Genomic DNA, 26,298 nt, shown 5'->3' on the forward strand with positions numbered 1-26,298 from the left:
GTGGATCCAGGAAATATCTGTCTTCACATGAGACAAGGTAAAAGACCACGCTAGATGGAAAGACTGGGAAGAAGGCCAGATGGATAAGATGGGGCAGACTCAATGCAAGACCCCAGAAATGGTGGGAGAACAGGAAGGTCACTGGCAACATGCCTCAAAAACAGTTTACAGTAACTTTTCTTAACTGCACAAAAGGAATTGGACAGGTTATCAGTAGGTTTCATAGTGAACAAAAGGATGGGTCTTTTCCCATATCCTACCTCAAAGCAGGCAGATAATTTCCATAAGCTACTATATGCAGTTTAACTTTACCTCTTTAATAGAAAGATAAGTTTGCCTGTGAAGGAGCTAAAATATTATGTTAAATTACAGAAAAGGTATATTTTACAACAAAATCCATGAGGAGGAGCAAGACATTGAGGTTTTGTATGAAAGTAACTATGGTCTATACCCAAGAAGCAACTGCTTAAAAGATATTTTTTCTTCCTTTCTTTATATACCCTACTTTGTCAATATTAGAGAGCAGGTTTTAGGTTTCTGTACATAGAAGTTTGGATCTTTTGACTTTACCTGTCCTGTTGGTAGTGGCTGATCTAACATCTCAACATCTGGATGCTGAGGAAGGTTGTATAATCTGCACAGGTCACATATCAATCGCTTCAGCTGTTGAAGCAGCTATTAAAAAAAAGAACAAAACAACCCAAATAAGTATTTGAAACCTGTAGTAATATTTCCAATGTTCTGCACAGAAATACACTCAACTTTCAGCCAAGCTCTAACATTTAAATACAGTACTAAGTCCACAGAATTACAATTTCAGTGATTAAGTTTCAAGGTACTTATTTTCTATGGTGATCATACAAACCCCTCAATTGGAAAACCAGCAAGATGGCAGGTAATAAAAAGGGCAGTTTTAAAAAGGGAGTCAGTGAGAGTGGAGGTGGAATGAAGGGGGGGGGGGGGTGAAAAAAAAAGAGGAGGTCAGAGACTCTAGCCTTAGGAACAATTCACATTGGAGGCATCAGGGCATGATTTGGAGTAACATTACCCCAGTGAGAAGTGGCATCAATCGTGCCTCAAAATGCAATATGTACCCACCAGCTTCTTCTCTTGTGGGGCATATGTATTTAAAAGACAGCAGCTTGCTTCTCTAATATACTGGAGCTACAGAATCCCAGCTTCACCTCCTCCTAGCCAACATGAGTAGGCAGCCCTAGCACACAAAGTGTAGTCTCTTTAAAACACGTCCTTCTGTTAGGTTCAGACATATTCCAAGACAGAATTACTGGAACTACGGGAATCCAAGAGTTGTGTGCGCACCATAGGTCACAGAATCTTCCAATTTATATGCAAGAGATTTCACTTGGTCATAGTATCCACACACATTTTTACTGATGAATGCAGAAAATAGTGACATTAATTTTGCTCCCTGGCCACTTGATTTATATACAAACTCATTTCCATAATTACTAACTTTCCAGATTCCTGAGCAATCTTCAGACACTCACTTAGTGTTGGAGTTCTTTTTAAATCCAAGTGCTTCCTTCCTTTCTCTAGGCCCTGACAAAGTACAGTTTGCCTCAGGAAGCATTGATTGAAGATTGTTTGCAAAATTATCAGCCAGGACTATGTACTACAGACCCCTAGATGACGCTCGCAGAGGCTGGAGATGAGACAATTTACAAGCCAGCTACAGATGTCCCTTCTGTCAGGTATCAGGAGTTTGTCTCTTGCCATTTTTAGAATTCAGTATACAAGGTATAAGTTTCTTTACACTGGTCTTTCTGCAGTAGAGGCACTTATTTTATGTGAGAAAGCCTAGTTTCCCTTTAAAGAATATTTCCTTAAGAATGCATTCTATTAGCTTTCTGTTTCCCCAAGAGTGTAGCAGTTGGTATCATTCTTCCATGACAGATGCAAAGAATCCATGTTTTTTTTGGTGTTTAGATAATATGAAAATTAAGACTTAATTTTGTATGCATAGACTTTAAATAAAGTTAATTCCAGGAACAATTTTACAGGCCCCAGCCCTTACAATTAGCTAGACCAGATACTCACTAGCCAAATACTGAGGCTTTCCAATGCTATAAAATATTTGTTTCTCGCTGTAATTGATGCCAAGGAAAGAATCCTAAAAAGTCTGAACTCTAGAGGTGCACCGATATATGGTCCGATATCAGATCAGTACCGATATGAAGAAAACTGTCTATATTGGATATTGGCCCTATGGAGCTGATAATATGGCTGATAAAGCACAGAGCAGAGGTGGCAGTGTAGAGACCTCCCTCCAGCTGGTAAGTCAGAAGGGAAATGGGGAAGGAAGGGGCATGGGGGTGAAGATAAACACCCCCTGCGGTGAGGGAGGGGGCAGGGGAGCGTGGGATGGATCTGCGGCTCGGTGCAAGCAGCAGCAGGAGCTGCCCCTACCCCACATGGGAGGGCAGGGGGGAGGGGGGCGTATGCCCCCACATCTGCACGGGGCAGGGCGGAGCTGGTGCTGCGCAGGTCTCTTCGCGCCAGGGACTAGGCTCAGAGAGGGCACCAGCGGCACTGGGCGGAGACTGCAACCACCCCAAATTTCACCGCAGCTCCACTCCCAGCCCTGTGCCGCCACCCGGTACAAAGATCTTCGCAGCCTGAGCTAGGAAAATCTGCATTCCTTGTGAGAGCTACCAATTTTCTCAAAGGAAAAAAAAAATTACATAACTTTTGAGCTTCTCAGGTGTTCAGTTCTTTGGGAGATTGTGCAACAGGTAAAAATGTACCCAAGACAGCCAACAGGGGAGAAATAAATATTCTCATGGGTGTCTTTACCACATATGGCGTATGCATACATGAAACAAGAGCAGGAGCACAAAAATGCAGCGGAAACTGCCGCTACTATTTCAAATTTTTTTTTGACATAATTTATAGTTTTGGGGGTTTTTTTAAGCATGCTAATCAGGTGGAGTACAAGAGCCAGAGCCTTTGGACAGGTTATAAGAAATCTGGCAGTCCCTCCCCACCATATGGCTGCCTACAAGCTCTGAGAAGCTGGGGTGTTTTTGTTTTTATTTTAAATACTTTGCTCTTCCACACTATTCATAGCAAGCCTAAGGAAAAAGTAACTTTAGGAAGGGGGGGGGGGAATAAAAAGACTTTTCCTTTAAGCAAAGACCGTGTGTTATAGCAAGGATAAGGAGGTGGGGAGAGGGGAAAAGCCACTCCGACTTTCCTTCCTCCATTCCCCCTCATTCCCATCTCCATGAGTTTTCCCAACAGAATCCAAGTCTTGTAAAGAAGATCTTCAAATCAGGCACTGGCAGGGCAAGTTTCCACCTTTCTTACGTTCAAGACTCAGCAGTACTATGTAGTAGACAAGTAGCTTCATTTTACAAATACAAAAGCAGACATTAAGTAGAACTACTCAAAGTCACACAGGCCATGACAAAGCTGGAAATAGACCTCCCTCTCTATAAGAAGCTCCCCCCTACTGCCCCAAAACACATACTATTCCCATATGTGCAGAGGTGCCAAGTATATGGGGGCCTGAGGGTCCTGGCCCCCTCAGGAAGAGGGCTGTAACCTGAAATGCATAACACTTCCCACATGTCCATCATCTTAGGCCACTCCCAGCAAAAATAAAAAGTTTGTGCCTATGCACACATGGCTATTCTTAGTATTCTCCTATTCTGATATTTCTCAAAACATTTATTCCTTCTGCTAAGTCACCACTACATTTTTTTTTTAATCTCCACTGTGGCAATTATGGCTTGCCAAGTTTGTAGCATATTTATTTCACTGTTACCTGTACAATGATAAGCTTTCTTCTGCTAACAGGTAAATAAAGTAAAATTGTTTTGTGCTACCAACACAAGGTAGGAATTGGAAATAGATTATTTAGGATGTTGAATTCAAAACGCCAGTGTACTTGTTTATAAATTTCCATGTTGACTCTTCTAGTAGCTAAAGTATCAAAGAGAGCCATTCTCTTGCGCTAGATGACCTTTCCATTTCGAGTCCCTAACCTTTCTTTCAAATAAGGCAATGCAGACCAGAGACTGATTCCACAGATTTCTAGGGTCGGATGGGACCTATTAGATCATTGAGTCCAACCCCCTGCTTTGATTGTTAAGTTTATTTTGAGATGAATCCCTGTATTGGAGAAGCCTGAATAAAAGAAGTAGTCAGCTACTAATTCAAGAAAACTATTTCTAAGCAAAGTTTGAAGTAAATAGTCTCCATTGCAATTAGGCACTTAGCTGCAAGAGGTTTTGCTAGGCCTCAAGCTTGTGTAGTAGCTCAAAACTAAGGGCATGTATAAACACAGCACTGCCACTCCCTTACCTGAACTAGCCCTCTTATCTCTACATAGCACTGCACCATGCCATTTACACCTTCCCAAAGAGGCTGAGCTCTCAGTACTCCCTCCCAGGTAAAATGTTTATGGAAAAAGCCTGCCTCCAGTCAGATACCTTCTCTTTTTCCATAATGCTGCTGTAAAACAATCAATCCACACGAGTTTTCTACTTGTGCTGTTTTGCTGTCATGATGTCAGAGCAATTTTATAAGCAAGAGACCAGCACACTTGTTTTTCTACATTATCTCATTTCCCAAGGTCATAGGTATTCTTAAGTGTCAGAATAGCTATGACTTAAGGGCATGTAAGAAAATACAATCTCTCTTCATATAACCCACACCTTTTCCCCCAGAAAACCAGAAGGGGAAAATTGGGGTGCACATTGTGAGGAAAAGGGATCCCCATGGGTTTGGAAGTTTTTTTGGGGGGGAGGGGGTGGGGGGAGGGCAGGGAGGCATTATTAAAAATTGCCAGGGCTTTGGGGGCCATGGCAATTAATGTTGCCACTGTTACATCCTCTCCCCAACTGCTTGTTAGATTAGGCTACTGTGTGGGGTTGGTCTGTGATCAGACCCAGTGTGCTGGGTCCAACCTGATATGCCCCAGACCTGGCATGCTAGGTCCAGACCCATGTACTGGCTGCATAGCCATGTGCCAGGTCACACCTCACCTGCCAAGTCTGGGACCAGCTGCTGGCTTCAGGGCTGTGGGCTGGGTAAGACCCAGCATGTGCTCAAGAGCCAACATGTGGCTTTGGACTCAGCGTGCCAAGTCTGAGCTGGCATGCAACCCTAGAGCCACAGCATGCCAGGTCATACTCTGTACATGGACTTGATCATGGTGTGCTCGTGGGACTGGGACAAGGCACAGGGGTAGGCTCAGTTCCCTGCTGAGCTGCCACTCACTCTGTCTGTAGGGTCTCCTTCAAAAATCAAGGGGTATTAGTACAGGGGTGTGCTATACATGAGAAAATACAGCACAAGCCCAGGCAGACACACCAATGCCAGCATAAAAGGTACCGAGTTCATTTGGCTTGTAGAAGTGGTTTTGTCATTGTCATTACCCAATGATTGTGTGCGCGCTTCAGCACTGCAGAATTATTTCCCGCCACATGGAGCTTTCTTTGCATGGTGCAATTCTCAGCTGCAGAGAGAAAACCCTGGTGCAAAGGAGTTCCCGCCGCTCGCATGCAAATTCGTACCCCATTATTGGCTGTTTCTAAATTATTCCCATGTGGCGGCTAGTGATTGGCTTGCTAGCCGTATAAGAGGCTTGAGCAGTTTCCGCCCAAGTTGGAGATCTCCGAGAATCTCAGGAGGATCCTGAGAACCCCGATTCCGAGAATTTCGGCAAGGAGTCCACGATTATCTCGTGGATTTCTACGTATATCTCGGACCGAATGGTGGTTTGATCAGCCACCAAGAATCTCTCCCCATCACCGGACGATCCTTGACGTACCCCTGCCCTGCGCACTCGTTGAGAGTCACAGCACGGACTCTCGTATCAGTTGAAAAGAAGAAAACTTGAACGATGAGAGCTCTTTATTCTGTCTACAACTGTAACCAGGCAAGTTTTCCTGCCTGCACCGCGACCATCTACGGTGTAAGTAAAACAATCTTTAATCAACCTCCACGTGTCAGTGCCCAATTCTAGTTCGCCATGCCGACTTTTCCCCAGCCCATGTGCCCGGGCTGCTGGCCACAGCCCCTAGGCCCCAACAGTCATATCTGAGGCACAGCTGCAAGGACACAAGGTATAATTTGCTGACTCAGACAGAAGTTCTGGTAAAGCACTCCTAGGGTGGATACTGTTCTAGGCCATGGGTGCTCAGTCTTTTGGCCCTACAGACCAGATGTGTGGTGCGGAGCCCATCTGCAAGTCGGATTGGGCTATCTACAAGCTAGATCAGGCCATGGGGCCTGGCACAATCCCCTCCCTATACTACATACCAGGACTGGGTCCTGGGGGCCAGCACTGTCCCCTTCTGCCCTCCACATACCAGGGGCCAGCACCACCCCCACCCAGCCTTGTGTGCCAGGATCAGGTGTCAGATCCAACATGCAGGGGCCTGAGGCTCCTCAAGGACCCGTAAATTTGGTTTTGGAGGATTGGCTTGCCACCAAATTTCCAGACCAATGGGGAGCTCCACAGGCCAGATGACATGGTACTGTGGGCCAGAGGTTGAACACCCCTGCTCTAGGCAAGATACGTTTAGTTTTGTAAGGTGGTTTAATGATATTGCATATCAGCCACGCCACCAGTGACACTTGTGTATTAAGCTCTGCTTTTTTCATCTGAAGACAGTTTAGAACAGGGGCGGGCAAAATACGGCCCATGGGCTGGCTCTGGCTCACCAACTGATTGGATCCAGCCCACGGGGGACACCTGCCAATACACTGGATCCAGTCGGCAGCTGCCCCTGCAGCATTTCTCATGGGGCCGAGCCCTGCCTGGGAAAGTCAGTGCTGCACTCCTGTCCGTGCCTGCCAACCCTGGCCCATGCGCAGTTTCTGGTGGGTCTGCTCCCAGTGTAGCTGTAGCTGCTCGGCTGCTGCTCAGCTCCCCCTGACTCCAACAGCAGCTCCCCCTCCTTTCCTGCCCCAAGTTGTAGGGGGAACTGCGGCTGGGCTCTGGATCCAGATCCCGGCTGCCTTCTACTCGCTCTGCTCACCTGGTGCCTGTGGGCAGCCAAGTGGGTGGAAGGCAGCTCAGAGCTAGAGCTGGAGCCTCATGTGCTATGGCAAGAGCGGCCCGGCTGCAGCTCGCCCTCCCCTCCCACCGCCTGGAGTGGTGTAGCAGGAACAAGAGGAGGAGGAAGAACCATTGCTGGGAGGTGAGAGGAGCCAAGTAGCACCCAGGCAGCTGTAGCTGCACCAGGAGCAGCACCGCCAGTAAGCTGTAAGTGCTGGCTGGGGCTGGGCTGGTAGGCATGGGCAGGAGCATGGTGAGGGCTGTCCTGGGGGGAGCAGATGGGGCTCGGCTCCGTGCAGTGCTGTGGGGGCAGCTACAGACCACACCATCTGGGCTAGCTCAGCTGCACATGACCCTGCTCCCAGCCAGCACCCCTTAACACGCATGCACACGCCACCTCACACCAGGCAGGGAAGTACAGGGAGCAGATCACAGCTCTGCCCTGGGACTTGACCCCACATGTCCCCAACTCACAGAACCATGGACATTGGCCAGCAGCTGCGTGGGCAGGGCTCAAAGCAGGGGGCTCCCTACATAGCCCTGTCTGAGGAACCTGTGCTTGTCACAGGGTGTGCAGGAAGAGGATTGCAGCTCTGCCCCGGGCCTAGCCCCGTGTTGTCACTGCCCCATGACCTCATCCTCGCCTGCACCATTCCCAAACACTGCTGCCCACCCCACATACAGAGTTTTGGCAAGGTGTTGCATGTGCAGGGGGAGGAGTACTGACCTGGTCTGTGACAGCTCATTGAAACTCCTTGTTTGGGCCCATGGGCCCAAACAATTGCCTACCCCTAGTCTGGAACTTTGTTAAACCAAAGAAGTCTCAAGAAAGTGCTGCTAGAACCAGAAGTTTTTCCTGGAAAGGGGTCTGACCTTGGTTGACAACTCCTACCCACTCCAACTTCTAATGACAAAAAGTTTGAGAATGACTGGCTTCAATACTTGACTGTTTAGACTCATTTTAATAAGCTTAAATGTCAATAGGAAGAATGCCTTTCATGTGAAAGTTTGTCTAACTATCCTAGCCATGCAGTTGGTCCAGTAAAAAGATATTAGAATTACCCAAATGATCCTTGCTAATACAACTAGAAACATTTATTCTTTTAGCAGAATCTTGCATCGAGGGTTTTTTTTCATGTTTCTTTTTAAAGTTTGCATTCCAGGCTGAATTAGCCAAATCTGTTCCAAATCCTATCAATTGAGCAGAACTCAGTCATTCAAGTCTATATGACATTACCACTGGCAAGTATCCTCCATCCCAGACTCTTCAGCCTGGGGTTTCAGATGCTTACAAATCCACTGGCAGTCAACCTAACTTTTTGGATCAGAAATATGGAGTCACCTTACACCAGACCCTGTGTGCCCTCACTGCAGACTCCCCCCATCCCTTGAGTGTGGACACATGCCACAGAGCTGCTCACAGGGGATAGGGCTGCACCAGCCAAGTGCCGAGCCTTGCCAATTCCCCTGAGAGCGACACTGCCAGAGTCGCACCAGCTGAGTGCCGAGCCTGGCCCCATTCCTCGGGAGCAGCACCAAGTTCAGTGCTCAGCTGGCATGGCCTCATCCCTTGCAAGCGCACTATGGAGGTGCTGAGCCCGGCCCTGTCCCCTGCAAGTGGCGCTGCCTGAGCTGCACCAGCTGAGTGCCAAGCTCAGCGCCAAGCTCGGCGCCGCTTGCAGGCCAAGTGGTCTCTCCATAGCGATAGCAAGGCCTGCAGGCTTTGATACAGTGTATAAATCAAGGTTGAATTTTAAGAGTTAAAAAAAACAAACAAACAAAAAAACTGGGCTTCAAAACTCAACTTATACATTGTGAAATATGGTAGCCTCCCATTGGGAAGCTATAGTAGATACTTGCAAGGTGTCATGTCCACAGTGCACTGGGCAGGTCTGCACCCTGTACTACACAAAGCCATTCTAAATGGATCTTAGCTGGGCAACAGACCAGTGCTGCAAAAAACTACACTTGATCTTAGCCTACAAGAAGCCAAGAAGCAATCTTGCATCAAGAGATTCTGCGGTGGGGGGAGAGCTAGAGGACTTCTAAAAACACTAGCATCACGGAAGCACTACAAAACAGTCTGCCTGAGAAACATGCTAAGTGCTGGAGTGACCAGAGTGATTTTGAAATTATTCAAAAGCCCTCAGGGGTTCTGAGAAATTGGTTGCTTTTGTGGTTGCCATGATAATGTTTTAATTCCAAGAGGTGTTTAGACATTAATTTCAGTTTCCTGTGTTAACATTTTGCAAGCGACTATGTACCAAATTAACTTTTAACCCACACAAAAAGCCCTTTCACTCTCTTTTGTAGAAAAAAAATCTGCAGTCTGAGGGCACAAGGGAATTTTGAGATCTTAATTAGGATATTAATGTTTACAATGGGCCCAGCACATACATGTTTCCTACACAATTGTCAAGCAGTATGGGCCAGAGAACAGAGCAATACAGCTCTAAATGTTATCCTACCACTGTAGATAAGGTGAGGTAATCTTTCTTATATGTCACTACTCAGCACTGTCAGCTCCTGTGACTCAGGATTAGCCCCTGAAATTTTAGCAGAACAGAATGAGGCTTTCATCCTCTCAAATATCAGCAGCAGTGACTGCTACTGCAATTAAGCATTCTTCACTGAAACGAAACAGAGCATATTGAAATTCATAACAAAAAAACCAGGAAGTGGGAGATTTAATGACATGAACTTCTTCAAAAATGCAGACAAAGCTCTATCACATCAGGAAGACCTCGTGCTAGTAAAGAATTTTCAAAGATCATACATCAAATATTTAATAGTTTGGAAATGCTAGAATTAGAGTTGTCCATGCAATCTTAATTCAATTCTACTGTCCATATGTATTATGCCATGTCTTCAAATATAGTTTTTTGAATCTTTAATAAAAATCAAAACAAAAACAAACCCCCAAACACAACCCAAAAAGGTTTTCTGCTTAACACACACACACACACACACACACACACACACACACACACACACACACACACACACGAGCCCATTATGAAAAAAACTATATCAATACCCACTTTGGGTACAGATCTACCACTTGAATTAACTAGTAGCAGCAGAGGGTCATTTTCTATGCAGAGCAGCCGCTAAAAATGAGGGATGAAAGCCTCTCTGGATTTCACACACATTTACTAAAAACCGAAAAATAAAGAGACTTGGAACTTTGAAATGAAGCCAGGAGACATTGAGCAAAGCATGTTTTAGTGATCTTATTTCCTTCTGCACCTACCCCCTTCCCCAGGGGTTAGCAATATTTTGCCACTGTGGGCTGCTGCTTGCAACCCAGCCCTTGCTATGGGGCCGTATTCCCCTGGCAATCAGTAGATGCTGCAGAAGGAATAGATAAAGCCAAGTGCCAGCACCTTGGTGATGCCTCCTTTGCTGCTGAGGCTGGAGCTTGCTGCTCATTCCTTGAGCTACCCCTGGCCAGATCCAGTCTCTTCATGAGCCAGTTTTAGACTGGGCCTAGGTTGCTGACCCGTGCCCTTGCTCCATCTGACAGCCTTTCTGCAATGCTTCCTCTTTGCTCCACCAAACCAGCCCTTAAACTGCTGCCATTGGCTTCATCCCCCAACATTTTCTTCTTCATGATGCCTAGGTAGCAGAACCACCAAAGAAGAGATTCTCCCTCTTCACTTCTATATCATAGAGATGCCTGACTGCTGGGGAGAGTTCTGTTCCAGCCCCTGCATCACACTTGGAGCATGCTCACTGCAGATTGCTTCTGGATAATTTAGTTGATTAAATCTAACAAGCCATATTGAGTATATGCAAGCAAGTATTTTTCAGAAGGATAACAAAAGACATATATATGGCTGATGCTAGGGTAAATCCTGCCCAAACTTCGTACTCTGCAGCAAAGACGTGAAGGCACAAACCAGCATTTCTCATGAAGAACCTGCAAAGATTTAACTTGAGCAAAACACACTTTCCCTTAAACTCCCCAAATTTGCAGCCTCCAGCAACTTACCAACGTGGGAATTTTCAGAGCAGCTAGTTAATGTCTGATAAATTATAAGCAAGCAAGACTGAAGCCAACTCTAGACACAACAAACAGTGCTGCCTATATATATATATATATATATATATATATATATATAAATAAAATCTTTAATATATGTTCACTATGTGCAGTGTGATCAAGTTACTGTAAGAGCCAGACACTATTCCATTCATAAATACACTGCTGCAGTGACAACTTTGTTTCCTATATCCCTACTGCAGTCTGAAGGCACAAGTTCTGTTAGCTACAATACTCTCAGGGAAACCAATAAAAGAAAGTAAAAAAAATTTTTTTTTTGACACTGCCCTTTTTGAGGATGCAAATAAACCAGTCTCTATATGTCTACTCAAAGACCCTCTTTATTCAAAGAGTAGACACACACTTGCAACACAAAACAGACCCTTTCTTCAAAAGCAGTAGAAATTAAGCAAGCTCAGGAATATTGGGGGGGGGCAGCTGTTAGAAAAAAGATTTTAACACATTTTTCAGCCACTTAGCTGCAGGGTCATGCCCATTAGACTTCTTTTCTCAGAGTTCAAAACCGTATCTGCCCCCATGATCTGCCTTGGACCTCCATTGAGAAACAAGCCCTGCCTCTTCACTCTGGCTCTGCGCATCCCCAACTCAGTGTATGCTGCTTGAAATGATCCTGGATGTATGCACCAACACATTTCTCAGTTGTAGTCTCAGATTCAACAGGGAGGCAATACAACGTGGCATAACAGGCTCCAGCTATTTCTGGGCTCTGCATATTTGAGCTTTGTTTCTATCCTCAGGCTTTTTAAGGCCTGAAAGTAGCAGATAGAAGTATGGTCAACCAAGCTACATATTTCACAAAACACGATAAGACAACAACTCTTGACAGGTGGGACTAAAGAGGAGTCATTCTGCTGTCCCTGCCCCCACTTTTCTTCTGTGCTTTTTAAGATTAATTCAGAAATTCTACCTTCAGTGTCCAATCAGCTCAAGAGGTATTGGGGGTGGGGGGGATATGTACCTTTTTTTTGTACCCCAAAATTTCCATGTGCAACCATACCAAATTCCATAGTATAGTAATCCACAAGTTTGTAATAAGTTACTGCTTTGATGCAAAATAGTCACACAGGCTGCTTACAGATGTTTAAAAAAAAATGGATTTTAACCTTGGCATCCTCAGCCCAGCACATGACCGGAACAGGCATTGTGTTAGCTGGATCTGGCTCGCCCATCATCTGTATAGATTGAGCACTTTAGTGAGGCTTTTATCCAAAAGCTAATTCAATCAGCTATCGATAAAAGCACCAAAAAGCCCCACTGAAGCACTTGATCTATACAGACGCTTGCAGATCTGGGTTGAACTACCACATTGCTTCTTTTGGTAAAGTGTGTGATTTTTTTTTTTAAACCTTCGTAAGCAGCCATAATGATATACACCAGGGCTGTCCAACATCTAAGCAACCAGCAGCCACATACCCCATGGGTCCCTGGGCTGCACAGGTATTCTCCTGCCCTATTGCTGCATTGTACACTCGCATGACTGAGCTCACCCTCAGCCCCCCTGTGCTGCGCTGCACTGCACTGCCCCACCCCACTTTCTGCAGGTGCAGAAAGTGAAGCCAAAGGAGGTAAGGGAAGCCCAGAGACTGCATTATGTACCCTGTTGGAGTCCAAGTAATTAAGGTGATATTCCTTTTAATTATTGTGAAGCATACGTAATTTCCTGTTCAGTTATTGATTTCTTGGTAACAGAAATGGCTAGGTAAAGTAGCAAAAAGGTACTACTAGAGGTGGTTTTTACTGTGCATTTTTTTACATCCAAATTATTAAAAGCCACCTATAACTGACATTATACTGCTAAACGCTTTGGAAAAGTGATTACTTTAAAATCCCTCATTTTTCACCAGAATAAACGAACGTTGTTCAATTACTAGTTTTGGAATTAGTATCCTGAAGAATCTAAATATTTTCTCTCATATCCGTGGCAGGCTAAACACTCTGACAAGACCAAAACTAAGACTGTTCCCTAAGGTACAGGACATCTCATTTTAACCAATTAAATATGTTTTAGCCCAGTGATTAATTTTTTTTTTCCATTTGAGGACCCCTTCGGAAGTTGCGAATGAAGTTGTAGATCCCTTTGAATTGTAAGTGTGGGTATTCACATACTTTTGATTCATCGTAGTCATCTTTAGTAGAACCCTTAGACATAGTCCATAGGTTGAAAACGAGTGTTTTAGCTTAAAGGAAACTTGCCAAATCTTTGTTTGGTTTTTTTAAAGTAGTAAAACCACACATCTATTTCCTCTCTGATGTATTGTAATGCTCTTCTTTTTTTCTCTTCAAGAGACCAAGTACATTTCATTGAAATCTTCCTCCAAGCAATATGAAAATAAGCCATTCCTTCCTTGGGTAGAATGAGAGGTGTTAAGTCAAAACACTTTACTTCAATCTCATCATTATACCTAAGAGCACCCAAGTCAGAAATAATGTTGCTGTACACCTTTGAAATGGTACAAAAAACTTGTACTCCAGAATATTAGACTGAGACAGAATCCATATGTGATGTTTTTCTCTCAAGTTTAAGACAATTTTGAAATGGAGCACTGGCCTGAAACATACAGTCAGAGATGAGTTACCAATTAAAGTCCTTCCTACTAAAAATGAGAAGGGAGTTGGAAGAACCTGAACATTTCCCCAGCTGCACGAACCACAGTTCCAGGTGAAATATGGAGCACAAGTATTCTAAAACTACACAATGTTTTGTCCCAATAGTTATAATTTTTGTATAATGCAATCAATGAATAATACCCTAACTTTTTTCCTTATATGAGAACTATCATGTAGCCAATTTTCAGCAAGAACAAGTTACAACATTATTAGCAAAACTATCAAGTTCTCCTAGATATTTGTTTCAAGTCATCTAAACCTCCCCCCCCAAAAAACCCCAAACAAACAACAACCAACAACAAAAACAAAAAAAATCCCCACATACTAGAATCTTTTGGGATTACTGGTGATCCACTTTGATATCAATGTGCCATCTGCTTTCTGATGTGAAAAGCAGTACGAGCAGCCAAAAAGAAGGGTTTTTTTTGACATCTTAGGAAGTTACTAGTCAGACTAATGAAAAAACTAAATGTCTCACCAAAGTATTGCTTTTCTTGATATCTTCTAAACGCTCCAACACTGAAGTCAGGTTTGGGTCATCTGATTCCACAAACCATATTGGTGAAGAAGAGGGGTAAGATTCCTGTAATAAAAGACAGTTAAGATGTGTTCAGAGCAGTGGTCTAGCAATATTGCATTGGTCATATTGTACTTTAATGTACTAGAATATGTAGCACTGATAGAATGAAAGCATTTTGTTTAAAAGGAAATATTTGTGTCTTTCAGCTTCTCTACCCCAAACTTACTACTCATTACTCAAGTATATTTCTGTTGGAGTATTAAACTTCATTCTATTTTTCTTCTGAAACAATAGACAAGTGTAATTCTGGTGGTAGGGATGGATGGGGAGCAAGTGGGGAGGGTAAAAAGGTGCGTGTGTGGTGGCAGGGGCAAGCCAGGTCATTTAACTCCCCCAGCACCTGACCCCTGCAACTGCTTCCCTCCCTAGATGCTAGAAAGCTTAGACCCAGATGAAATGGGTAGGATGTAGGGGAGGAACCATGGAAAAAAAAAAAAAAAAAGAGAATCAAGCAGTTTAGTATAGGCAGTCACTACTAATCACAAGTGAGACTTAACCTTGTTGAAATAAAGAGTTTAAATAACAGAATACCTACGTCCCAACTTCCTGTTTCTGAATAAAGCTTTAACCCTCTTTAAATAAGCAAAAAAGTGCTTGTTGAAAAGGGATCGATATTGACGGTACTAAGAATTAAGAGCTTCAGACTTCCACACAGAACGGGGGAGGGAGCGCCCTGTTAACTGTGGAACAAGGACTTCTCCAACAGTACACCTACAGTGCACCTGAGTGCCTATTCAACACTTCACCTCCCAGACCCAGACTCCTGGAGCCATTTTAAAAAATTTTGCTTCAGCAACTTAAGGCTTGTAGAAGGCCTTCCAGAGCAAAGATGACCTTTTGTAGAGCATGCCTCAAACTTTTCTTCAACAAGATTTTCAGGGTATCAATTGAGCTCAAAATATATTTTTCAATTAGGTAAGTGCCTAATACATTTTAGGCACATTACACACAGAGCTGTGTTACCAGAACATTAAGAATTGGCTTGTCTTATGTTTAGAAGCTACTAAATTTACATGAATCCAAAGCTACTTTGAATATAAGGCAAGCCCTCAATAATAAGCTGTTAGATGAGGAAAAATTATAACAAACACCCTGCGTCTAAAATCTAATTATTGGAGGCCTATGTTAAATTCATACCCCACCCCCGAATTGCTGTAGATGGGATAGCTGTGGCAGGGAGGGAAGTAACTTACCTCCCTTTTCCCCTGCCACTTATCCTCAGACATGGCTACGGCTTCAGCCCAGGACACACACGCTGACTCTGGACCCAGCCCCAGGACCATGTCAGAGCTGGAGCCTAAGCCAGGACTGGAGCTGCCACTGCTGCTTGACTACACACAGGCAGGAGCCATAGCGTGCACCGTGCCCCAGGCTAGAGCAGGACCAGAGCTAAAGCCACAACTGAGGCTAAGGAGCCATTGGGGGGGGGGCAGCACAGCAGGCGGCAGCAAGGTGCACAAATGCTGCAGCTGTGACTCCAATTCAGAGCTGGAGCCAGAGCCACTACCTGCTTCCCCTCCCTCAGCCTCGTATACTAATCCAAGATGAGGAGCTTCCCTCCTTCCCCTGCCCATGTTGAATGGGGGAGGAAACTATAAATACAGTAACTCAGCTTTTAACAGTATATCTTATATATAATGTAGTTTGGACTGTCCCCCACCCCCAATCTTTTTAGTTCTCAGAACTCTTAAAAACTAACCTAAAAAAAAAAAAAAACCAAAAAGAAACCTTTACTGAGGGCCACTTGCAAATAACTCTTTCCAATGAAGAGCTAACATCAGTAGGACTGCATCTGATTGGATGCAAAGAGCAAACTGGACTACACATGCAGATGCACAAGCATAAAAAAAACCAAACAAACAAAAAAACCCAATAAATTCATGTGCCACAAGGACTTGCTGTTTTGTTCTATGACTTTTTTTTACTGAAGCGGTTTAAATAAAGAACAATGGCAGGTCACTAGTACTTTAAAAAAAAAAAAAACCAAAAAAAAAACCCAGGAATGCACGATATGCAGCCTTCGAGGGCAGTAAAGAAACCTGCTGCAATTTATGAAATCATAATAGGGTTAGGAGATTCTCCCATGCATGCAAATGAACCAAAAAAAATAAATAAATCACAATTAGGTCTTAAATCAGCAAACAAGAGGGGAAAACAATTCAGAAAAATGTTGTATTCTATTGCTGTCAGGCAACTGCAATTAAAGCTGAAAATGTCTTAACATACTGGTTTTTATAAGAGTACTGAAATACCAAGACATCACTTCAATCACCTATGAAGTCTTTGTGAAGTGCAGCGTTAAGTATCTTTTACGAGAGGGAGCCAAGACATGCAAGTTAGTGGTTACCTTGTCTACTCATCCCCATTTCAAACTATGTCTATATGGACGTGCACATCTCCATCTCAAAACAAAGAGGTCCCCAAAGTTTCAAACCTCTCAGCTACTGACCAGGCTGCATATTCTACTTTTCAACCAATTGCTGAACTGCACTGTTTAGTACTAAACATCAAACTTTATTCCCATTCCCCCAGCTTCACAGTATACAAGTAAGGCCTTTTTACTCAGTTCCCTGAAAAACCCCATAAAAACCTCTACTCCAAGTTACAAGTGCAGTGGTACATGATTTTACCAGCCATAAAAGGAAAAAAACCCTGCATATGGTTTATTAACCGAAATCAAAATTCTCAGCGCTACTGCAAGACTGGGTTTTAAAATCAGCAAACTCACTAAATGCACAGAAGTGTCCAAATGCATACTATATCTGTGGCTTTGTATTGTTTCTCACTAATCACATCTATTTTTTTACTTTACAGTACCCAAGAGTGCATTCAGAAGTTCCTAGTCTTTAAAAAGACATCATCCCATCTTCAAAATTGTATGGTTCTGCCATTAAAAACCTCTCAAACGTTGGAACCATAAAAGCAGATTTAAAGATTCATAGATTGTAAGGGCTGGAAGGGGCATTGCAAGATCATCGTGTCCAGCCCCCCCGTACTAGGTAGGAAAGACAACAGGGGTAAGGTGACCGTCCTCCTGAAGATTTCCAGGGTAGGCGATTGCACCACTTCTGGAGGGAGTTTATTCCACAGTCTGGACACCCTAACTGTGAAGAATTTTTTCCTAATGTTAAGCCTGAAACAGTCTTCCAAGAGATTGTGGCTATTACTCCTTATTTTCCCTGAGGGTGCCCTGGTGAACGGTTGTTCACTGAGCCCTTGATGTTTTCCCCTGATGTAACGGTACGCTGCTACCAAGTCCCCTCTCAGCCTTCTCTTTTTTAGGTTAAGAGGCCCAGGTCCCTCAGCCTTTCCTTATATAGCTTCCCTTGCAAGTCTCTGATCATACAAGTGGCTCTTCTCTGAACTCTCTTAAGCTTTACCACACCTTTGTTGAAATGTGACACCCAAAACTGGATGCAGTACTCCAGCTGTGGTCTCACCAGTGCTGAAGAGAGCAGAAGAATAACTTCCTTGGTTTTGCCTGAGATGCATCAGTTGATGCATGCCAAAATATTGTTTGCCCTGCTGGCTACAGCATCACACTGATAGCTCATATTCATACTATGGTCTATTATTACCCCTAGGTCCCTTTCATAGTTTCATAGTAGTTCGGGGTCAGAAGGGACCTGAATAGATCATCTAGTCCAGGGGTGTCCAACCTTTTTGGAATGTGGGCCCAGATCACAAACTTTTTTATCACCCAGTGGGCCAGTGAGCCATATTCAAAGACGTCACAGGAAGTGGTCTCATATCAGGAAATGATGTCATGTGACCTTTGACACCAATGAAGTTGCAGGGGTTGACATGGTGCTGGTTGACATGGCATGCATGCCCGGGTTGACATGGTGCTGCAGGAGCCGCTTGGCTACAACTGGGTTGACCTGGGGCTGGAGAAGCTGCAGGACCAGGCCAGGGTTAACCCAGGGCCCGCCCAGTCTGCCGGTGCCATGCCCGGGTTGACATGGCGCTGCAGGATCTGCCTGGGCAGAACCGGGTCAGCACCGGCCAGGAAAAGCAGCATGCAGCTGAAGCTGGCTTCCCATGCGCTGCTGGGGATGGGAGGAGGCCGGCCAGGTCTGCACCAGCCAGCAGAAGCAGCGGCAGAGCCGTGTGCTGCTCAGGACTGACCGGTGCAGGCTCGTCCCATTCCAAGCAGCACATGGCTCTGCTGCCGCTTCTGCTGGCCAGCGCAGACCCTACCGGCCTCCTCCCATCCCCAGCAGCACGGCCCCCTCAGGGCCTCATGCGTGGGCAGCCGGGCCCAGAGAACCACAGTGCCCAGGGGAAGACTGGCCGGGGGAGCAGGCACCGCCTTGCTGTGGGGCAGGGCAGGGCAGCCAGGCTGGCTTGAAGCGGCAGGGGTGGGGGTGGGGGGGTGAAGAGGCAGGCGTGGGCTGGCACTGCCAGCAGCCACTGCTTGGCCTCCTGCGTGGAGCCGATCCCCCAGGCCCCGCAGGGGTAAGCAGTTCCCCTCCCCTCACTGCCAGCTGGGGCCTGCAGGCCGGCCCTGCCTCCCCGCGGCCCTGCTGCTACCGTGGCTCTGCTCCACAGTGCTCCCTGCCCGCCTCGCCACGCTCCCTCCGTGCTCTCTGCCCGCCTCACTGCCGCGGCTCCATGCCCTGCAGCACTCCCTGCCCGCCTTGCCGTGCTCCCTACCTGCCCTGCCTTTGCCACCGGCTCCGCATTGCCGCAGCTCCGCACCGCGCCACCATGGCACTGCCGTGGGCCAGATAAAATGGCTTGGCGGGCCGCATGGTGGCCCATGGGCTGTATGTTGGATAAGCCTGATCTAGACTAACCCCCCGCCACAGGTTGGAGCACACGCTGGGATCACATGACCCCAGACAGGTGTTCATCCAACCTCTTTTTGAATTTACCCAAGGTAGGAGCGAAGACCACTTCCCTAGGAAGTTGGTTCCAGATCCTAGCTACCCTGACAGTGAAATAGTGCCTCCTAATATCTAACCTGAACCTGTTCTCCAGCAGCTTCTGGCCATTGTTCCTCATCACCCCAGGTGCTGCTGGGGGGAATAGGACCCTTCCTATTTGCTGGCGATCTCCCCTAACGAGTTTGTAGGCAGCCACCAAATCTCCCCCTTAGCCTCCGCTTGCTGAGGCTGAACAGGTTCAGGTCCCTCAGTCTCTCCTTGTAGGGCCTGCCCTGTTGCCCTCCAACCAAGCAGGTGGCCCTCCTCTGAACCCTCTCCAGACAGGCCACATCCTTCTTAAAGTGCGGTGCCCAGAACTGGACGCAGTACTCCAATTGAGGTCAGACCAATGTCGTGTAGAGGGTGAGTATCACCTCTCTGGACCGGCTTGAGATGCATCTTTAGATGCACGACCAGGTGCAGTTGGCTTTGCTGGCTGCGGTCTGGCATTGGCAGCTCATGTTCATCTTGGAGTCAATAATGACTCCAAGATCCCTTTCCGCCTCTGTGCTCACAAGGGGGAAGTTCCCCAGCTTGTATATATGCTGTGGATTCCTTCTCCCCAGGTGCAGCACCCTGCATTTATCCACATTGAAGCCCATCCTATTACCATCCGCCCACTTCTGTAGTCTAAGTCTAATTGTAGCCTCTCTCTCCCCCTTTGTGCATGCCTACCTCTCCCCACATCTTGGTGTCATTCGCAAACTTGGACAGTGTGTTTTCCACCCCCTTGTCCAAGTCACTGATGAAGATGTTGAACAGTGTAGGCCCCAGGACTGAGCCCTGGGGGACCCCACTGTTCACATCCTGCCAGGTTGAGTACGACCCATCCACCACCACTTTGGGTATGCCCCATCAGCCAATTTTTGACCCATCCAACTGTGTAGCCCTCAATGCCACAGTCACTCAGTTTATTAATGAGAATGGGGTTTATTAATGAGAATTCAATTGTGGTGCTAGTCATTTTGGTGCCACTGAGCCTGTAAGTTGGGGGTTGTTAGTCCCCAGGTGGAGCACTTGACACTTCTCAAGTGTTGAACTTCATCTGGTTCTGATTTGCCCAACTTGCCAGGCCTGTCTAGGTCTGCCTGTATCTGTAGCCTATCTTCAAGTGTGACCATGCTTCCCTATAACTTGGAGTCATCCTCAAAGTTGCCAGTGAGCTCTTTACCCCCACATCCAAATCATTAAGACGTTGAAAAGCACTGGACCAAGCATGGACCCCTGAGGGACACCACTGCCCATTTCTCACCAGGATGACAGACCCTTTCATTAGAACTCTCTGGGTCCTACCCTGCATCAACCAGCTTCCTACCACCCGACTGTCAAGATTGTATTAGATCAGAGGTTGGCAATGTTTTTGGGCAGAGTGCCAAAAAACCCACAACCTCTATTTGTAAGATGTTGATGTGCCAGGGCAGATGGATCAGGGTCATAGTTTCTGGTTTGTTTTTAAAAAAAAATGCAAAGTACCCACTGCCCAACTTAAATAAGTGGGGAATACAATCATGTCTGAGTTGGTTCTTGTTAGCACTAGACTTTCTCCCTGCTCCCCCCACACCCACAACCAGCTCCCAGGACCTAGTGCATGGGCAGCTCCCCCCTCCCCCCACATGTACACCCACATCCCCCTCCACAAGCCTTCCCCTGCACAATATGCAAGAGTAAGACTTTAAATTGAGCTATTATGCAACCTAACCTCCTCTTGAAGACCCTATCTTCTACAAGACTGTGTGCAACCCTCAACAGCTCACCAAAACTCCTCCTCCAGTCAAAATAAATGCCCACCCTCAATTTAGAGCAAGAAAGTGACTTCCAGAAAGAAAGACAGATCATTTCAGATCTAATGAATGAAGGACAGCAAGCTGATAATATCCTTTTTCAGTCCGCAGCCTGAAGGCAGGACATTACAGAGCACTCTTCCTGAACAGCTATCTTAAGTCCAGCTTCATAATTAAGATTTAGACCCCATCCTAAGGACATGAAGACTGACATGGAGGCTAAGAACAGTAGTTACACAAACAGGTATAAGTGATCAGAAACTGGCTTAAACTGGTAACAGAAGTTCAGTGCACATAAACCTCTTTCAAAATGGCCAAAACTGGTTTAAGATAAACCCAGTTCAATGTAGTATTGGACTTAACTGATTTAGGTCAGACTAGTTTAAAGGAACTTCTGTCCCAGACCCCTTCCGGGTTTAAGTTTTCAGTCTCCCAGCATCCCAAAATGCTTTGTGCCCTGGGCTGGGCTGGACCGTGTCATCTGTTCCAGTGGAATAGAGTTGGCCCCACCCCTCTACACCGCAGATGGAGCACTATCACTGCTCTGGCTGTCTGAGAAGGGGGTGGGGTGGGAAACCCTGCTCTGGACTGCAGCCCCTGCCAGGCTTTTTCCTGCGCTGGGGTGGAGGGCATGGCCAGATCCTGGCCCAGCCCTGCGAGGCAAAGGTGGGGAGCAGGAAGGGGGAATTAACCCCTCTCCCTTCTCTCACTTGCATGGGACTCCAGTCAGGGTCTGCATAGAAGCCCCCGCCAGGCTTTCCCCCCTCCAGCTCAAGCTGCAGGGGCAGAGGTATGGCCAGACACCAGGCCAGGTGGCCCCCTGAGGTGAAGGAGTAGGGAGGTAGAGGATTAATACCCCCCTCCCACTGGCACAGGACCCCAATGGGGTCTGCCTGGCACAGGTGCAGCAGCCCTTGCTCAGGTTTTTTGAATGTCTGTTCTTAGCTGGAAGGACTGAGAAGTATGGCCTTAAACTAAAAGCTTTTACCAACCATGTTTAGAAATTATTAAAATGGCTCCTACAGTTGCAGAGTTTTCCAAATCCATGGCTTTTCCCTTGGCTGGCACAGTTCCAGCCTGAGAGCGGCTGCTTGGGCTCTCCTCCAGCCCCTGGTGCCTCACACACAAGGGGGCATGGGTCAGGGGGGACAGCAGGTCAGGAGTGAGGGGCACTGGGTCAGGGCTAGCCACTGATGTTTACAAATGGGTCCTGGTAGGGGGAAAAAAAAGAAGTTTGAGCACCACTGCCATAAAGGACAAGTATGGAGGATGGCATTGGATTTGTGGAGCCACTGGTCCTCACAGTTTAAAGTGGGGTGGCATAGTTGACAATATGCATCAATGTCCTGTACTATACAATATTCTTATTCTTTCCTCTCATTCCAACACTTAATCCACAGAGTTGGATTGTCTGCAGATAGAACAAGTCTTATTGACTTGAGTTTGGCAGTAGGCATTTCGATTCTTTTATCCCGTTTAACCCTGAATGTTCAATTTTGTTTTTAAAAACAAAATAAACAGGGCACAGTGCACAATATACTAACTATAACATTAATGGAATGGCGCTTGCTTCAAGGGGGGGGGGGGGAAGGAAGCAGAAAAAGCACTCTCAAGTTCAATATAAACCCATATATCAATACTCATCAACTTTATTTTAGCTTCCACTAATCATGTATGTATATGCATATTCCATTTTTTGTATGTAATCAAGGTATTAAAGTTTCACCATGGAAATTCTGAAATCTTAGATCTTTCTTACCATGCATTTTAAAATGGTTAATAACCAAACTTTTAGCTTGTCTAGACATTTTTTAACCCACTGTCTGAATAGGGTTACTTCATGATTTTAAAGTGAATAGAATCTTAAAAGGTTAAGTGACATTAAGATTCCCATAGATCAGCACAAAATGTCCCATATTTATGACAGCTGAGCTGTAGTAGAGAGAGTCACTATCTATTTTGGAATATGGAATGTAAATACACACTTAAAATACCAACTGTGATACATCAACACAGATACATATACACTATTCATATGCATTTGCAATGTAAAACAAAAAAGCTATGATCTTTAAACATCTATAAAAGAGACAAAGCTCATGTTTGTAAAGCTATCCCAACTACTCCCAACATAGTCCTTCCAAAAAATCTGTCAGACAATTAAAATGTATTTACAAGAGACTGGCAGGAAAGCAGGGAGCACCAATAGGACACCACATTTCATCTAAACATCTCTAAATAACTCACTGCCTAATTATGGGAAGATATTTTAGGAAAGCAATTCCACAATCACAGTTCTTAAATTATATTGGATACCTGCTGTTTTAAGTACTGTTATTTCTCAGAAGGCTGAAAATACTTCACCTTTTGCCACAAAATTCACGTGCGGAGAAGTTATATATGGTTTAACTGCAATTACTGCTCACATTAAACAGTGGTTTTCTTATAGCAATCTTTAAGAGACCTCCACAGCTAAAAGCAGGAATTTGTCACAAAAGGCACAGCATGCATGCTTAGATTTGGGTAGCTTTTACAAGCTGATCTGTGTACTGTCCAGATCACCAAGATAATGCAACTGCTTGGTAGGACACGGACATCCTGTGATATGACATCACACCTTGAGTGCATTGAGGCTGAGGACAATGGCTGTAAACATTCAGCCTGTCTTGATACAATTGCAATTCACGGTATCACCACATTCTGGTCAGTCTTTGTATTAGCTAGACTGGATTGTGTTGACAAAATCCCCAAATGCTTGTCCAGATTCTGTGCTACACAGATATGAAAAAGAAAAACTGCTCCATTAAATAAATGCCACAGGAGGGGGATGTAACCTTACTAGCTTCCACTGGGACAGTTAAATGCTACTCTCCTGCTAGTTGCCATAATACTGGTTTATAAGAGGCATAACACATGGAAGCACGCACATTTTTATTCTGCCATTTCCTTGCTAGCACGCTGGAGTCCGGGTGGGGGGTGGCATGGGAAGTAAAAAACAGAGAGAGTAAGTTCTGAAAGGCCCAAGAGTCTGGATTAGGTGGTAAAAACTCTAAATCAAGGCAATTAAGAGGAAAAAGGGGCATAAAAATGAGCCACCCTTTATGCTTGCATTATGGAACATTATGAGGCCCAATACATGTGTGCTGGACTTGTATGCAATAAAAAGTTTCAAGCACTAGAGGCAAATCCACAGCCACAGCCAGACGTACCTAACAGCAAGCACTCAGAGGAGAATCTTTTTCTTTTAAAATATCCTGTTGTAACTAACAGGAACTAGTGCTATTTCCTATAATCTGAACTTTGAGTCAAAATTAATAACAGATTTAATAACAACAAGTTTGGCTTCTATAGGCAAAAAAACAAACCCAAACAACTCCCAAATGAGGGGCAGACTATCATTCAAGTACTGAAAACTTTGAGCTTATCAACTGATTCTGCAGAGCTACCAATGGAAGTCCAATCCATATTCTGAGACAACACATGCATGTGCACATAATGAGTCTCGATCTTATTTTTGTTAAAATGAGAAATAATACCAAATATCTCCACCCAGATGAGCCCAGACAACTGTAATCTGTAATCAGAAATATTGATTCAGACTTAACATACACACACAAAACAAAAACAAAAACCACTTGCACATGGCTCATTTTTCATTGGACAGATACTAGTGTTACCGAAGTGAAACTGGACCAATTTAGATAGAATAAGCAGGAAAACTATTAGTATTGCCAAGTCAAATCTTCATTCTGATTTATATTTATCCTTTAACTGATTTCTATGGAGAAGGCTGGTTCTCAGTATGGGACATAGTCACTGCCCATCAATCTTTGCTTATGAAGAGAATGTACTACACATGCATTCAGTCAGTTGGTGGTTAACATTTATTTGTATTAGTTTCTGTTATGTTAGTGCATCATTCACTATTTTCTATTTACTGTACAATGTTTTTATTTGCATTTGTATCAAAAACACACTTTAAACTGATAGTTAATAAAACTATTTAAGCATTAAAATGTATTAAGAACTGAAATACTACCTAATTAACTACAGTTAGTTATCTGAGGAACTGTTTTGGCCATATTTTCAAACATTTGGGGGTTTTTGGGAGGGGGAAAAATGTGAGAGAAGGGAGGGGGGGTAAGATGCTGATAGAACTTACTAGGCACCTAACTACTCAAACCCCCCCACCCCCCAAAAAACAACAAAAAACCATAAAGGAGTCCACACCAAATAGATTAGAAGGAGCAAACAATAGTTTTCAAAATGAAATTTTCCAAGATATTCTGCTAGCTTAACTGAAACCAAAAGGCTTTTTTTTTTTGCACAACAGATATTCTATATATGTAAATTCCTCTCCAAATGCAGAGGACCAAATGCTGGTATCAGATTGAAACAGGCGACTTACTGCACTGACATTTTTAAAACTTGAATCATATGCAGAAGTTAACTTCTCCATACAATTAAAAAGGCAGCATCCCTTAACTCACCAAGATTTGATAGTTCATTCATGCAGAATTTTATTTAAATTAATTTAATACTTTAATAAATTTATTCCTTGAAATAGGCAGTCAATTTCAACATTTAAAAAACAAAAACAAAAAAAAAGTTGCTTTTAATTAAGCATTTTATCTACCCAGACCAAAGCCAATTTTTTCATCTGATGGTTTGTTAAGGTTGTTAGGCATGTCTGAAACCCAATAAAATGGCTATTTATGTGTAATAAATAAATCTTTCTTTAGGGTTCACAGTTAACTGAACAAGACAAGTTAGGGCAAGGTGGTACCTTAAAGACTCTCTCATGCAGCAAGGCAGCTATCATAAGTGATAGCCTACTGTATCAGATGCTATGAAAGAGTTAAGCAAAGCACACAAGATCTACCTTTGATAGGAAGTAAGTTTTTTGTTTTGTTTTTTTTGTGCAATAAAATCATTATTTCATTGTCATTTTCCCTCCAGTCAAAGTCCCATTTATTTTAAATCAAAAGGAATATATGGGTTGTGACACATTCCTGCCTTACATGGCACTCATGCAATAGACCAGAAATTCTGCTGAAGCTTTATGTCAAATACTGTATTGATAGTACACAAACACACTGTAGGAGAGCCATGAAGGAAACTGGAGGTTTTGGTGGTGACAGAAAGGGCAGGCAAGGGTCTAGTTATCTGAGCAAGGAGTGGGAAGGAGCTTAGAATAGAATCCCACAATCCTATCTGGGTCTTACCAGACTCACTGTAACTGTAACACCAAGTACTTTCCAGTAGCGCATTCAGCAATAGGACTAATACTGTCATGCGACGCTCTC

At 44.6% G+C, this 26,298-nt stretch overlaps 1 protein-coding gene across 2 annotated transcripts in view; it reads right to left on the bottom strand.

The window, feature by feature from the left end:
• UBE2Q2 (ubiquitin conjugating enzyme E2 Q2) overlaps nt 1-26,298 on the bottom strand; it is a 90,092-nt gene that overhangs the window by 47,949 nt on the left and 15,845 nt on the right. For both annotated transcript variants that reach the window (XM_059714761.1, XM_059714762.1), the window contains exons 2-3: nt 14,182-14,286; nt 571-675 (exon numbers count right to left, since the gene is read on the bottom strand). In XM_059714761.1, the coding sequence (XP_059570744.1) occupies nt 571-675; nt 14,182-14,286 (210 nt within the window). The remainder of the gene's footprint in view (nt 1-570; nt 676-14,181; nt 14,287-26,298) is intronic.

This window comes from Alligator mississippiensis, chromosome 11 (assembly GCF_030867095.1).
Source record: "Alligator mississippiensis isolate rAllMis1 chromosome 11, rAllMis1, whole genome shotgun sequence".
Taxonomy (NCBI): Eukaryota; Metazoa; Chordata; order Crocodylia; family Alligatoridae; genus Alligator; species Alligator mississippiensis.